Genomic DNA, 16,771 nt, shown 5'->3' on the forward strand with positions numbered 1-16,771 from the left:
GTGGGAGGAGGCACTTCTATAGTTGGCCTATTAAAAGGGTCAGAAGGTATGGTTTTCAGGGTCTTGAGTCTTTGGTGGTGAGTTGTCTTCATTTATTTTGTTGAACCAACAAAAAAATAAGAAAATAATTTGAATACTGAATTCACCTTCAATCTCCATCTTGCTGTCAAATTCGTCCTTTATTTTACAAGCAAACATAAGGCCATTTCAACAACCTTGTTCCCAGGGTACCCTTCAACTCCTACCTGCCTGAAGAGAACTCTGGGAATGAGGTTGGTTTATCAAGAAGCCATTTGGTACTTTTTAAATCTTTTTTGATATTCCTTCAGATACACAGAAAAATAACATTATTGTTGCACAAAGATAAATATAAAAAAAACATACTGGAGTGGCTATGTGACTTTTGCTAAAAGTTATAATTATATGTTTAAATAGGGGAACATCTAAACCTTCACTGGAAATTTCAGTAATCCAATTCACTAACAAGTCTTGCTATGATGATTTTCAAAGGGCATTTTATATCAAGGAACTGGCCAACTTTAATTATTAACTGTTGCAAATGGATGATATTTCACGTCTAGAAATCCCATGTATTTCTGAAATTATCATGTAGGATTTCCAGTTAAATTCCAACCAAAATTTCCTCATAGATCACCATGTATCATTAGATTTCTTTCTGAACATAATAAAGATCAAAATGGTGTCCTTCTAAAACCAAAGAAAACATGTTTCTAAACAAAAACAAAGCAACATTAATTCTGCAAAACTTATTATGAGCTCTGATCTTTCTTAATCTCCGATGCTATCTTTTTTAAACCCTTATGAAAGTGAATTGAACTTAATAGTTTAGATTAGTGGTCAAAACTAATATCTGAGAAATATTAATAGTATTCATGGAACACTGAGCCTACATAGTGAGAACATTTTTATTGTGTAAACACAAAACTCTGAATTCTACTGAATTAAAGCATCTATAACAGTTCAACAAACTTACAGATGGTTGTATGAACAATGATTTACAGTGTAGCCATTCTCTAGTGAGTTGCCTGTCAGCTGGATAGGACAGAGGCAGCGGTCGTTTTCAATATGACCAAAAACTTTAAATTCTACTACACTTTTTGTTTAGCAAATTGAAAGGACACTTTACAATAGACTGGGAATGGTAGTCCAGTTTGTATCAATGATATAAAATAGGGCCAATTGTGGAACACACAATATTTATTATCACTATATACATTCGCTATTTCGGTCTACTGGCTAGCATCTCTCTTATGTTATCTTCATGCTCTTTAACACTTTTCTGAAGATATTCCTTGTTTGCCTGCAAGAAATAATACAAAGAAATAACTGCATAAATTTACTGCATCACAACTATAACATACAAGACAATAAAATACATTGTACTCAATAAACTGATTCATTCAAGATAAGAAAAAATAATAAATTATTTTACTTCATTATACTGGGGTCTTTCCTAATGGTTCATTATCACAGCTTTACTGTACACTTTTGAATGCTATAACAGACATTTCATCTTAACCAGTTTCAGTATTCATAACTCACACCCTCCCCAACCTGGTCTCTGAGATAACAAGAACAAACTTAAAGAAATAATCAAAGTTTTATTTTAAGCCTTAAGTTTTGCCTTTTCTATTTCAGATTTATCAAGCTGACTAATATCCAATTAAGATAATTCCTAAAACCTGGACTGGGAAAGCATCTTGTGCACATCTTTTTTTCCTGCTTCTTTCCCCACGAGCTTTAAGAATGAGAATGGATTATGGTAATACGTCGTTTGAGAGAGATGACTATGAGCACATTCACAGTAAGCTGTTACAGATACCTACCTCAATGCTCTTTATTTTTTCTTCATTACTCTGGAGTTTTTCACTAAGTTCCTTTCTAATGTGAGACACAGGTTGAAGGACAAACCTGATTTAGAAAAAAAAACAGCACGTTATTGTTCATGCATTAACCAGTCATTGTACTAACATTTAAATCCATCTTTGAAACATGATAGATTTATCTCATTTTTTACTTGTTGAATGCTAACAGTTTTGTCTGGCTGAGTCCCTCAAGACTTTATTAAACACCTTGTGCTTTAAGACAAGGACAAGAAAACAAGAGCATTTTTGGCAAAATACCATCATGTCTTGTTCCCGTGCTCCGCGAGGAAGGCAGGAGGGGGGAACCCGATTATCTTAGCTGTAGATAGAAGACCCTAAATAAAATATTGTCTACGTCTGTGCCTATGTCTAGATTTAGGTACATAAGTATGTAGACCATGCTTGAGGCGGAAGCAATGCAGGCTAGATTGTATGGTGCCAAAGTCGTCTCCACCGGTCTTGGTCTGAAAATAGATCTAGATTTTTTAAACAAATTGAGGATGGGATTCTCAAGCTTGTTAAGACAGAGTATCCTTCAAAATTACTATTTCATCATCTTACATTTTAAGCTTCAACCAAACAGGGCTGGACACCTGCAATATAAACTATTTTAATGCAAAAGCTTTGCAACTTACATTCTTCCTATAGACTCATATGTTTTTGTATCTTGAGACAAGGAAGCAAGTTCTTGGTCTGTAAGTTTGGCATGAGCTATATTCCTTCTCAGCTGCATTATTTGACCTTCTGCTAACTTAACTCGCTGTGTAGTTTCAATCATCTTCCCTTGAAGTTCTTGAAATGCCTGTATTAAAAAGCATTTACATGACATGTTTGACTATTGCATTTAGAATCAACAAATTGTTGATTCTATATGCAATAGTCAAACATGTCACGTAAATCTACTTTAAATTATTTTAAGTAGATAACTTGTCGCTGTTTCTTTAATACAGTAGCCATACGTTTGTTTATTTATTTAGCTTGGCCTAACTAGAAAACAATACTTACTTACACAAAATTATTAAGCAGGGAGACCACTATGGTCTAGCCAATTACAGTGGGTCCACGGAGGGGTTTATATCACCTTGATAATTAAGATCTGTTATTTCTTGATTTTAAAGAGGTGATCATAGGGAACCCACGCTCTTATTTGTAAAATGCAAATGGCAATTAAATAAGAGATAAAATCTTAACTGTTTTGTTTTATTCTTGAATTTGCTGTGGTACGAAGTGAAATTGAAGTTGTTTTACGATGAGAAAACTATGTTCAAGTCAACGCTTTAACCGTTGTTGATTTCACAATGCTTTATGTCAAGTCATGCGCCGGCGCATGACCACATAAAGCATTGTGAAATCAACAACGGTTAAAGCGTCAACTTGAACATAGTTTTCACATTGTAAAACAACTTCAGTTCCACTTCGCACCACAGCAAATTCAAATTCAACAGGTAAGATTTTATCTCTTATTTAATTTCCATTTGCAGTTTACAAATAAGAGGGTGGGTTCCCTTTGAGGTGATTGTATATGTTGATGGTAATTTTTTTTATTTCAGTTTATTTCTGTTTTACCTTTGTTTCAAATTTATTAGCTTACATTACCACACCCAAAAACAAAGGAAAAACAAAAACTAACTGAAATAAAAAATTAACTTGATTGCCCTAGGACTTTAGGAGGCAATGTTCACAAATATTATTTTGATGATAGCCTGTAAATTTGCTACTGCCTTTCAAACAGAAAAATCCGTAATTTTTTAACGTTTCACTTTAATTCTCTAAATGCATTTAATAGAGGGACTGTACATGTACTTCAACTTGGGCGACCGAGTTAAGCTTATATTTTTGCACAGCAGTTGCAATGCCAGTCATCGAGAAAACATCGCATGGCCTTAGAATTATTAAGTTTCATATCCAAAAAGACTTTGATAAAAAATATTCCTGCCTCCATAGCTAAAGGATCCAATAAACCCAACGCACCTTTCGCAGCTCCTGATCAAATGTCGTCGCCATCTTGAAACAAAGTGAACGTGGAGATCTGGAGACTAAGTTCAAGTTCCTCATTGCTTGTGCGCTCTACGTGCCACCGCTGATAATAATGGGCTCAGAATCCAACATGGCGGACGGTGCGACGGACGTTTTCAATATTTTTATTTTTTTTTATGGTTAAGTTTGTTTTAAAAAGTCTCCAGGATGTTTAAAAGTGGAAGATTGTTTCAGAATATACAGCGAGCTGCTATTTTGCTAAATCGTGTACAGCTTCGCCAGAAAACCCAGTGCATGGACCATGCTACGATACCAGCGCCCCTGATGGGAACTCAAACTATCATAATCAAGAGTCCTTATTCAGTGAAAGTAGAAGCCATCGATCCCGTTCAGTTTGGACATATCAAGGCTGTAGTGGGATTCCTTTACTTGGAGACAGAAACAACAGAAGAGCTGTCCCCTAAAGTGAAGACAGCATTTCAGCAAGACATACAGTATAATGTCAGGGCAGTCATGTCACCTTCGAGAGATTATATGGAGGTGAGAACAGAAAAAGAGAGTAGGACATTTGATGCATTGCAAAAGTATAACTTTGCTTTTATGAAGTGTGTTGATGAAGTTGGTCACCGTAAAGTGGTTGGAAATATGCAATTCAAGCACTGAAGTACTGTTTCAGCCACAATTTCGGACAAAAGTGTTAAGAAACTGTCTAGTTTGAAGATAACGCTCTTCAAAGCACCGGCAATTATAATGTTGTGTGTTTTGTATTGTAACAAATCAGTCTTTCTAAACGTAAAAAATCAATGTTTAATCCATTAGATTCACTTGAGTGAGAGCTACTGAGTACAAGATTGCAAGCAGATGTAGAATATAGCATCCTATTGGATGACAACCATCACGTGACATTACAGCAATCACAAATACTTTCCCCCTCCCTCCGAAAAAAACAGTGTTGAAGTCCAGGCTGATCATAGCCTGTGAATACAGCCGTCTCTCCTCGCTCGTCTCCACTAGACACATTTTGCAGGGGAGTTGTCTGATTATAATATGTCCCACATTAAAAACCTTCCTGCATTCTCTGACTGGAAATTAAAGGATGTTTAGCAAGGTCAAAATCTTGAACCACTAAAAGAAAAAAACAGAAAATGTGATTACTTTAAATAAACAATTTAGGGAAAGTTCATTTAATATGGCAAGGGGGGGGGGGGGATGAAGATATTGAGGGGGGGCTCCAAAAATTTTTAGACACCCGAAGGGGGGGCTCTGAAAAAATTGTTGCGCTAGGAGGGGGGGCTCCGAAAATTTGTATACTTCAAAACCAACACATGACATCATCATACAGATCGGATGGTTTTCAACTCAACAATTTAATGACCTGTGCAACTCAGCTATATCACGTGGTTTACAGATATAACAAATGTAGTCTCAGTAATTATTACACTCTTGTTCATCCCAAAAATGCTTTAGAAAATTGTATCACAACTGTATCTCAAGTTTGTCATAGTATAAACCATTGAAGACAATAACAGTAAATATATTTAATACAGTCTAGTGATCTTTTTTCAGGGGAGCAAAGGAATTGAAGGAGGAGGAGGGGGGGGGCTCTGAAATTTTTTCGACTACCAAGGAGGGGGCTCCTAAAAAATTGAACCGCTAGCGAGGGGGGCTGCTAACATTTCAAGCTTCGAGTTTCAATATCTTCATCCCCCCCCCCTTGTCATATTAAATGAACTTTCCCTTACCTCCATAATCTTTGAGAAATGTCTGTGTTTTTTTATGTTCCTCCAGGTAACTTGCTTGGAGCAAAGGAAGTTCAACTATCCTCCTAAGGACATCAGCATGCATTTTCATGTCCCTGTCGATTATGGTGTTGAGATTGAAGTCACAGGTGATGCAGATGTTGATGTTCAGAATTTAGAAGGACATCTTTATGAAGTTATCACAGAGCAAGGATCTTGTCATTTAAAAAACCTGAAAGGATCTCGTTTGAGTGTAGAAACAAATGGTGGGAACATTACATGTGACTCACAATTATTGTTTGAGTTTGGAATTCTTGATACTAAAAAGCAAGGGAGCATCTCTGTGAAAAAGCTGCAAGGAAAGAAATTTTGTGTTGATACAGAAGATGGTGATATTGATGTGAAAGCTACATACCTTCTGAGGGCAGAGTTGACATCTAAAGGAGGGGATGTCAGGTTAGGCGATGTTCATGGTAAGTAATTGATTGGGTATATTTTAAAATGCTTGAATACTCACAACAAATAAGCTGTTAGCTTCTTTAGATCATACATGTATCCACAAAATAATGGTAGAAGTTTAGGAAGGTAAGGCAATCATACAAAAACAAAATAAGTTATTGGGAATGTATTCATGTTGTTACTGTGAAACTCAGAAAACCTTGAACACCAGAAAAAGCCAATCAGGTTTGACAAAACTAAGCTGCAAGCAACAACGGTACTTATTTTATGGTTTTCTGGTATGCCCTGATCTTTATTGCTTTTGGTTTCAATACAATAAACCAAGGACAATAAATGATCCTGAAAAGTGTTCAAGGTTTTCTGGGTTGGATGATAAAATACAAGGAACAAAAAACAATAAGTAATGTAAAAAATAAAATATTTGTTAACAAGAGTAAAATGCCAGCCCAGGGATTTTAATCTGACCAGCTATGTGAGAGATCTCACCAGAATGCTATCCCTGGTTCTATTTCCCACTTTTGATCAACATTTATAATAACTTGCAGCTGCTAGTAGTCTACGATTAAGTGAGATAAAGTAACTTATTTGCTTTTATGTACAGCATACAACAATGTATAATGACCTACAAGCATCTGGTGTTTTAGTTTATTGTTATTATTATTATTATTATTATTATTATTATTATTATTATTATTATTATCATTATTAATATTATTATAATTGTTGTACATTGTATGTCTTTCTTTTTTCAGGTTTAACTGAAGTAGATGTTGAACAAGGAGACATTTCAGTTGGATCAGCATCTGGGAAGCTAAAGGCAGTCACAAAACAAGGGAACATCAATGTCAACTTGGCACATCATGACATTGTAACGCTGAAGTCAAAAGAAGGTATATTATTATTTACATAAGTGATTTAACCCTTAAAGCCCCAATATCCACATACAAATTCTCCAAACTGATCTCTATACATTTCCTTAAAGAATGAGTTGAGAGAATTTGATAAAAAATCAAAGTATTTTCTCTTAGGTGATCATTTAATTGATTCTCATAACCTCATCTCATGATAATGTATGGATATCGTTAGGAGAAAATTGCTGTTGGTCACTATTGGGACTTAAAGGGTTAATGCAAGTGTCCAAAGAACATGTGAAGCTCAGATCCAAGATCGATTATATCTAGTTGAGCAGATGTATTGTTGAAAGCTTGCCAGGGTGCAAATTGGGTTCTCTTAGTAGGGTTATGATCTATGATTATTGATGTCTCACTCATTTTTCTCTGACTCATTAAAGATTAAGTCAATGTTTGCTCATATATTATTTAGTACATGGTAAGGGAAATTGCTGATGGAGTGGCTAAGATATACTTAAACTGATGCTGCAGAAAACTTGTACTGTCAGTAGTTTCTGTCCTAAAAACAACATGTGTGAAAACAACTCAGCAGTACAGTTTCATGAACTCCATTTCCTACCCAGCCTGATCCAGTTTTCACTATGCTTAACACACTCAAAGAAAGTGATCCTTTTTAGCTAAAGGTCTATTTTCAAGTTTCCAACATTTATGCTTTTCTTCTAATGAAAACTTAGGGAGAGGGTCAGCTTTGCATGAGGATTCAGTTCTTCTCTGTTGGCACTCTTTTTGCATCCATCCTTCTTTCTTACCATCTATCTTTGGGTAAAAAAGTTGTTATAAATAAAGAAAGAAATAAAGAAGGAAAACTTAACATATCTTTGATGTTTGATGTGGCATTTAAAATACATTTTTTTTATCTCATAGGAAATATTTGCATCAAGCTGCTAGAGGAATCTGTTTCTTCCGATATTAATGTGAAGTCCAAAGATATAGGCATAAATTCCAGTGTGAAGTTGATTGTTAGTGAGGAAGATAAAGGAGAGAACTTTTCAGTAATGACAGGAAAACTCAACCCTGAATCTGAAGGGGAAGGAAAATCAAGAACAATTACTGCCGAGGCAAAATTAGGATCTGTGAAGTTTGAGAAAATTGACTGGTTTAGTTCTTTAAAATTCAAGTAGCCTGTAGTGAAAGCGCCAATAAAAATTACTCATAAAAAAGCAGGATGAACTTTTTTCATTTCGTTTTTTTTCCTGATGTGTGAGATTGCTTCCTTTGAGCTCGTTGATCCGGTTATTTATTTAACGCAGGTTAGCCAGGGGGTGGGGGAGAGAGCAAAAAGTCCCCACCCTTCCGAGGGCTCACTGTCAGGCTAACCACGATAGTGTAACCGTTTTGAATTTGGCCTAGTTAACTCTAATCATGGTTTGCTGTGAACAACGTTGATGAGGTATTTTTGTAAAGGCTATCAAAAACTATAAATTAATTGAGTTAATTAATTTATCTACCTAAAATAACCCACTAAGGACGGAGGGTGATTGACTTAAAACTATTGTTGGATTTAGACCTAGTAGAAGTAATGACTTGAGTTTATCCAGTGTTAAGCTACGTTCTGAAACCTTCTATAATTTTGCCATTCCTAATGTGTAATTATTATTCGCGGTTAACCTTATTATTAACGCATGCGGTGCAGATAAGAAAAATGTTTGTCAACTTTCCCTATTCCCTATTCCCGGACTTACTAAAGTGTACACATTAATTTGTAGGTCCACTGATTTTCTTTTTAAAAAAGCGCTTTAGCAGTGAGACTTTCTTTAACAACCGACCGAGAGATTTACGTACTATTGATGCCGCGTTGTAAAATGTGTAATGGTGTTTGTTACTAATACAATGCAACCACAAAGCAAACAAGGAAGGAAAACGTTGGCGGAAGTGGAACAGAAGCGTGACATTGAGAATTGAAAACCACGCAAATCTGGCGCGGCTTTCACGTTGCGGTGATCTGTTCGAGATCTTGCATCTAGGATTTAATAATTTGGGGTAAGAAAAAACAATTAAATTCTTCAACTAAAGTGCTCCGCGGAAATTTCCCCTGTCAGCCAGTTCAAAGAACATTTTACACAGGAGGGCGCAAGAAAATTCGTGGGAAAAGTCCACAAAAAAAGCTGGCAATGTGATCTGCTTTGGTTTCGCTTAACGTACAGGAAAGAGGGAGTAAATGGAAAATAAATTTGCCCATCAGTTTAAAAGTTTACATTACAATCGCCTTGCTACACTCGCGTCACTAGATTAGAATAAAGGCTATTTTTTCCTAGTTGCAATCGTCGTCAACAATTTCATCAAGTTATGTCAATGTTCTTCCACTCTCGGTTCTTTTTTCTCCCGTACAACCCAGTATTAGGGTCATTGTTAGATACGCTTATACTGAAAGTCTATGAAAGTATATCCGAGAAATTTGCCGTGACTTTTTCAGTTCGAAACTGTCTACTTAATTTTGACTTTGAATGAAGACCATTAATAACAATACTTAATTATAGAAATAACCATGAATAATTTTAAAATGTAATAAACGAGATCTTTCACGTTCTTTGTAATTGGCGTTTGTGTGCGGCTACTCTACAATTTTCCCTGTTTCCTACAAAAGAATTCAACAAATGATGTTGAATTTCCGGCTAACTATTTGCCTTTGGGTTAAAACTAATCTCCGTTGTCTGACGTGAGATTGGACATCACACAAGGTATGGAAATTTTTTCAAGTCCTGCGATGGCATCGGCGTGTAATTAAAAAATATCGATAATTTATCCACGCGCAAAAATTGTTATCGTTTCCTTTTTTAAAAAAAGTGTCAGCGGGCAAAAGCGAAGGAGAGACCTCATGAATTAATGGAGAGATAATCGAGAAACATCTATTTTTCAATGACTAATGATTTAACGTTTGACGCTAAGAGGGTATTATTTGATGCCCGCGTTTATATAAAGTACCTTGCGCTACTCACTGCCGGTCTCCTTTAATCTTCCTCAAGTTTTTAACTTGATTTTCTCCTCCGCAAAGCCGCAATGTTTTCGTTGGTTAGATTGAAAACTATTATAGTTTTTTTTTAAATGGGATATTATGAATTTTAGCAAAACGGATTATTCAAATACGTGGCATCGGCAGTTTTCGCGACGTTCACGCACCAGTTAAATGCAGTGTACAGCAGGATACAACAAAGACTGCTCTGAATGGGGTTTTATTCATAGCTACGAACTGACCAAAATTCAGTAACAGTCAGCTTAGAATTTATTTTTATTTATCATTATTTTTTCTGATTGCTGAGGTCTTAGATCCGAAAATTAACTGATTAGAAATCGCCCAAACACTAAATGTTAGATAAGAGTGATTCGAGCACACATTAAGGAAATTCATTCAAATAAAAGAAGTACAAAATCTTGGGACCACTCAAGCAAAAGCTGAACGGACTTTTTTAAATCAACAACGAGTACTTTTGTAGAGATCTTCTATTTCCAATTTTTACCGAGTTTAATGAAACAAATAAAGACTGCTGACTAATTGACTCAACAAATTAGCACGTACGTATTTTCAACGAGCTTTTCAGCTCACTAGACGTTACGTGGATAAATAAACGATTGATTGATTGATTGATTGATTGAACAGTCAGCGCTGATAAACCAAGCACCGACTAATAATCCAACAAGGCATTTGTTCCGACTGAATTTCGTGGATACGTATTAAAGTAAAATTTTGCCCTACAGAATTTTATTTCCGAGGCACATTGGGTACTAGCGACTAAAAACAAACGCGACTAAAGGGAAAGCCGACGTCGATCGATGCATTAAAAACTGTATCGTCACGCCGCGACGTTGATTAATGTGAAAATCATCCCTTATCATGAAATTGTCTATTGCACACAGATAGTACGAGAAAAAACTTAGTAGAAAAACCCATCTAGACAATAATTGTTTACGAAAAACTTAAATTCAGATCTCCAATACCTATAGATTATAATGTTTTGATCCGATTGTTGGTCATTGGTTTTGCTCTTCCCAATCATTGCTTGATACATATGGCGGTATGGTACACCCTTTCGTATTGTCCCCTTCCCTACCCCTCCAAGTGTACTAAGTGCTCTCTTTCTCTCCCTTTGACGAGGGAAGGTCAATAACACAATGCTTTGTAAATAAATTCCTACCAGAGTTTTCGTGTTCCCAGCAGATGGTCGGTCACCTCGATCATAGCACTGTTCCTTTTCGAAAACTCACCTTCCTCGTTCCTCGGAGATTCCTCAAAGAAAACTTCTAAAAGAATGGTTCGGTTTTTCTTCCCGTTTTGTATCGTGGTATCGCTGCTGATCTTATGTACTCAGGAAATTTCTTCGAAGGTGAGAAGCTGTTAATTTTGCAATGCATTTCCAACCTTTTTTGATCAAACAACTATTAACTTTTTGAAACTTTTCACTTGGCTGATCTAAAACAGGTTTTTTTCTTTCGCTTCTGAAACGTTTTTAATTTGGCTCTAAATAAACTGGTTTGACTCTGTTTAATTAAAATTTTACTTATGAAATTTTCAGCTCTCTGAAGAATTCGCAGTTAAATTAAAAATTAGTAATGTCACTATCCTAAAATTTTAGCAGGTTCCCACTCGGAGGAAGCAAATGATGTCGACTTAGCCAACGTCTGGCAGGCAAAAGGCTTATCGAAACAAAATTTTTTCACTCTTCTGTCTTCTTTCCCAATCATTTATTTTAATTCCAAAAACTGAACAACACTTCTTTAAACTAGTAAATGGTCTTAAATAAACCAAATGTTTTTTAATGACTTTCAATATTAAACACCTAAGTTGATGGTGATGCTTTATTTCCAGTTCTTAATATTGCGACTGCATGCTAAAAAATCACGCACATTCGTAACTAAGAATCAAGTACAACAATTAGGAACGCATGATTATCGTCTCGATCAGTTATGGAAAAATTGATGTTTTCGATAGATACATTGAAGAAAATCTGTAAAGAAACCGAGTTATTTTACAATGATACTAATGCTTTAACAGGTGAACGAGATCCGAGATTATAAGAGAAGATACGGAGCAAGGTCTCCGCACATAATATAAAAATGGTACTAAGAACTGTAGAGTAACATGACAAGATTCATTTCGATCTCTCAAGTTTTTTTTCTATGAAATTCTTTAGTTTGGCAGTGATGTGTTGATATTTCATCTACTTGGGACTACTTCAAACACTCAGCTGGGCACTATCCGAGTGTAAACATGTCGCTCGAAAAATTGCAAGTTATATTAAGCAAACAGCGGCTCCTGTAGTCGATTTACTTCTTGACTCTCTAATATTATTTAACCAATGTGATTTCGCGGGGGGTGCTTCAGAACCAACACTTTTACTAGGTATTTCTTAATGGTTTAATGAATTCCAGATAAAAACTACTCAGCTTTGAATCGACGAAAGCTGAAGAAATAAGGGAAAGCAGAATACATGTTCTTGGTTTAATATTTCAGTGTGCTGTTCTTCTTGGTACTTACATGTAAAAAGAAAGCGTTTTTTAATTTGGAAATCATAAAACTATCAGACAGTAACCACTGAAAACTGAATGTGGAAAAATATAAAAAAATTGAATTTGACATACTTTCGCATACTTCCGTTCCCTTACAATTTTAAGCCAAGTAAAAAAACTTTGTAAAGGAGTCTCGTCTTGCATTTCTTATGTCTATTTTATGAACCATGCATCCGTGCGGCCATGGTCACTCAATACTCCGTAACTTCAATGACAGCAGTTTCGGCAAAATAGTTTAACCATGTTATGATTAAATAATATTTAGATTTGTGCGTTTATTAGTTATTTTATCAAGTCATAAACGAACTCGGTCTTCAGTCAGTCTTGGTAAAAAAGTCGTCTTGCAAACGCTGCTTGTACAAAGCATACTCCGGCACGACCCACGAAAAACGCTATCTTCATATAAGGTAGTAGGAAATAAAAGTCACCTATGTCTAAAATGCTAAGGAAGGCAAAAGAAATTATTATATAAAAGAATTTTTTCATCACAAGTTTGAAAAACTAGCCAGCTTTTCAGTTTCATCTGCCATGGAATAAAAAAATAGGTTTTCAAGAACTTGTCATTCAAGAGCTGGCAGTATAGTAGCTTGTAGTATTACGTATGTTGCAATTGGACGAAAAATTTCAAGTTATCAAACAAGGCAAATAGCTTTCAAGTCAACACCGATCTTACAAGAATTTTCGGTTTTTCCACTTAAGTAGTCAACTTTAAATAGTGTTTCTTTCTCGAGGTATTTGCCATTTCCTTCGTTTCCGATCAGTTGAAGAAGTGACTTCAATGAGATTTTTAAAGAAAAGAATGGCTAGTTTGTTGATCACCAGTTTCGCTTTAATCTTCGTTTCGGTGATTTTTCTCTCTCAAGCAAAGAAACAACCGGAAAGGTAAAATAATGGAAACGTTTTGTTCGTAATTAATACTTATTTCATTAATTTTGCTGTCATCTCTTGTTTTATGGTACGTTAGATTCTTAAGGCTTTGATAAAATTCAGCCTACGGCCCCGTTTACTCGAAGGCCGGTTTATATGGTCACAAATAGACACTTAGCGAGAGTATAACATTAATTTTCGTTTAATATACTTATTAGGAAATCTTAGAAGAAAAAATTATGGTTAGCCACAGAGTACTTCGAGTTTTTAATATAATATCAGTACGTGGTGCAAAAACAAAAACAAAAACAAAAGAGCTTCTAAATATTTTAAAAGTAACAATATATCGTGCTGAAGGCATAATTATTTATTGAGCATATCAGTTCTTGAATTAGAATACTTTTGTTCATTTTCTTTCAGCTACTGAATCGTGGAAATCATGAACAAGGCAATCAAATTTTACTCCACAAAAGAAGTATCTACACGAATCCTTTATTAGGTGATTACAAGTAATGTTTAAATAACAGTTCTTTTTATTGGATAACTAACTCTTTAAAACGGGCTCTTATACTAATAACTTGTTTTTCCAAGTTAAGATCTGCTGCCGTCAGAGTTATGACTATCTTTAGCGATTTGCGGCAATTACAAAAACACTTTATGGTTTGTACCTAATCAGTAATGTACGGATTATGTCAGCATTTGAAACCTGTCAGTGGATGTATATGAAGCTTTAGTGCCGGTATGAAATCATGCAGTGGATGGAAATTTGGCGCGTTTTGATTGGTTCAAGTAACTGGGAAAATTAATGGCAGATTTAGCAAAGAAGAGGTGACGATAGTCGCCACCGACGACGGCGAGAGGAGAACTGGAAGCTGACTCGACAAATGTCAGAGTGGCGAATTGTGCACCGGAAGTCGCGTTCAATCTTCTTCGCGCGCTTTTGCGTTTTCAGCATTTCACTGACGTCGCGTTGTCTTCGCTAAGTATCCTGCTTCTTCACTGTTTGAAATGGAGCCTCGTTTCGCGAGAGTTTCAGAAGACGAAATTTTAGCAATAAATGAGGCGATTGTACTAACAAATCACCAAGAAAGCTACGAAATTAGGCTTGTCAGTGTTTGGTAGAAAATTATTTTCTTATTAGTTGCAACAAAATCATAAAAATTCACTTCGCAAATAAAAAAAAACCGAAAAATCTGTGAACACTGCCAATTAAAACGTAAACAAAGTACTCAATAAATGACGTCTTTTATTTACAAAAATTATTGCATTTACCTTTTTCATTCTACTGACTGGCTCAGGTTCTGTGAATAGTGCTAGATATAGACCTCGACGCTTTGCGGCTCGATATATATAGCAAGCACTATTCACCTACACCTCACCTTAGGAGGATAGTTTTATGTTATATTTGCCCTCATAGCGGTTTCATATAAAGGGCCCTAAAAGGTACAGTACTTTCGCGGCGAACCCTCTGTGCGACACGGCGCTGAAAGAAGAGCAGCTTGTGACGCAATAAAGGATATGTCTCTGTGCAATTTCTTCTAAAAATTTAAAGTTGACAGTGTGGCTTTCTTTCAATTTAGTGTACCGCTGCTCCCTTCCTCTTGGTTTGGAGAATGGCCATGTTCCAGATGCAGCGTTTTCTGCATCCTCCAGCTATAGCGCCAAACATGCCCCAGCAAGAGCGAGATTGAACTTACAGGGTAATAGTAAAGTATATGGAGCTTGGTGTGCAAAAACTAACGACGGCAAACAATGGTTGCAAATTGACTTTGGAGAGCTGGTGCGAGTGACTAAAGTTGCAACCCAAGGACGGCAAGACAATGACAGCTGGGTAACAAAGTTCACTCTCTCTTACAGCATGGATGGGATACACTGGGCCGAGTACAAGGAAAACAGTGTCACGTGGGTCAGTGATAATCACGAACTGCTTCATTCATGGACAAAACTGATGAGACAGTTCCATCTAATTTTTTTTTTAACTTTTGCCCCACAGGAGCATCCCCTCAAAACAGAAATAAGTAAGCCCCCTCCCCACCCCCCTATTCAATATTGCTTTCGTTTAAAAACCGACGTGTATAATTCTGGTGTTACCCTAAACAAAACTGGATAAGAGGAAGGGGGTAATAGTCATTCAGTTTGGCGACGGTTTCCCTATTTTCTCTATTGCAGGACCTAAATTGTGGAACGATTTACCTCTAGAGATTAGGAAATGTGCTTCAGTGGCAACTTTTAAGCAATCCCTTAAAACTTTTTTATTTAAGTTAGCATATAGGTTATGAGATTCCTTTTGTTTTTTAAGATGTTTTTGATTTATATAGTAGATAACTTAGGCTCTATTTGAATTATATTGTATATTGTAGATATTTTATAATTTAGGTTTTTTTTTTTTTTTTTTTTTTTGTAATTAGGTAGCGCTTTGGACAATTATTGGATTTTAGCGCTATATAAATAAAATTATTATTATTATTATTATTATTATTATTATTTGCCAGGATAAAAGGAAAAATGAATAGGTTTTGTTTTGAAGCTTGTCCAACACGCTTTGTCCAAAATTGTAGGTATTACGTATGTCAAAAAGCCCCTAAATATGTATCGGATCTGTGATAGGTAACTTTCTTATGTTATAATGAATGTTCTCATTTTGCCATGACTTGCATGTCACGTTTATTGCTTAATAATTCCTGGCAATTTAATTCTTATCCTGCCTTCGTTTTCTTTGTTCTATCCCTCTTAACTATGGAATATATTTTAAACTTTTTTATTTCTTTGTTTCAGGCCTTTTCAGGTAACAAGGACAGAAATACATTAGTGGCACACTTACTGGTAACAGCATTCAATGCTCGATTCATTCGCTTTCACCCAAAAACATACAACGGACATACTTGTCTAAGAGCTGAGGTGTATGGCTGTCGAAATGGTATGTTAATCAGTTTGGTATGTACTTTTAGCGGGAAGAGTTCATTCTGTTTACATAATGTCTAAGAAATAAATAATTTAACGTGATTAACTGTAGGGAGCAATAGTATGGAATCGGAAAAGATAGAGCAGGCAAACTGCACGAACGAAACTTGGTTAAATAGAGGCGATTTAATTAGAAACAAAGAGCAGCATCTTTGCGTCAGGATCACGTCTCATATCCGTAATGACTATAGAAGAAATAATTAATGAGACGACGCGCCATGATGTGAATCTCGTCAGATTTAATCGAAAAACAGGACATCGAAGGACGGCAGTACACTTCGTAAATACCGTTTTATTTTACCAATTTGGTTATTAAGTAAGAGATAAGGAAAGACGTAGGAAAGGAAATTTGTAATTAGTAACATGTAATTCACCTCTTTATGAATGTAATCTATTATGAATTATCATAATAAATAGTGGAATTATTTTCAAAATCAATTAGCCGCCTCAATTGGTCCCAACAAATACG

General features: G+C 35.7%; 3 protein-coding genes across 3 annotated transcripts; 2 read left to right on the forward strand and 1 right to left on the reverse strand.

Moving 5' to 3' along the window:
* Positions 1–1,170: 1,170 nt before the first annotated feature.
* Positions 1,171–4,004, reverse strand: LOC140928750 (prefoldin subunit 1-like). Its single transcript, XM_073378535.1, has 4 exons — positions 3,858–4,004; positions 2,522–2,688; positions 1,848–1,932; positions 1,171–1,321 (listed from the first exon to the last, which is right to left on the reverse strand). Exons 1-4 carry the CDS (start codon positions 3,939–3,941, stop codon positions 1,241–1,243), a joined length of 417 nt encoding a protein of 138 aa, XP_073234636.1. The 5' UTR covers positions 3,942–4,004; the 3' UTR covers positions 1,171–1,240.
* Positions 4,005–4,006: 2 nt separating this feature from the next.
* On the forward strand, positions 4,007–8,146 carry LOC140928749 (protein FAM185A-like). Its single transcript, XM_073378534.1, has 4 exons — positions 4,007–4,403; positions 5,652–6,075; positions 6,814–6,951; positions 7,837–8,146. Exons 1-4 carry the CDS (start codon positions 4,071–4,073, stop codon positions 8,091–8,093), a joined length of 1,152 nt encoding a protein of 383 aa, XP_073234635.1. The 5' UTR covers positions 4,007–4,070; the 3' UTR covers positions 8,094–8,146.
* A 3,032-nt stretch (positions 8,147–11,178) lies between these two features.
* On the forward strand, positions 11,179–16,424 carry LOC140928758 (lactadherin-like). The gene is made up of 4 exons (XM_073378543.1): positions 11,179–11,291; positions 13,762–13,840; positions 14,922–15,247; positions 16,117–16,424. Exons 1-4 carry the CDS (start codon positions 11,217–11,219, stop codon positions 16,321–16,323), a joined length of 687 nt encoding a protein of 228 aa, XP_073234644.1. The 5' UTR covers positions 11,179–11,216; the 3' UTR covers positions 16,324–16,424.
* The last annotated feature ends 347 nt before the right edge of the window (positions 16,425–16,771 follow it).

Source organism: Porites lutea, chromosome 2, assembly GCF_958299795.1.
Source record: "Porites lutea chromosome 2, jaPorLute2.1, whole genome shotgun sequence".
Lineage (NCBI taxonomy): Eukaryota > Metazoa > Cnidaria > Anthozoa > Scleractinia > Poritidae > Porites > Porites lutea.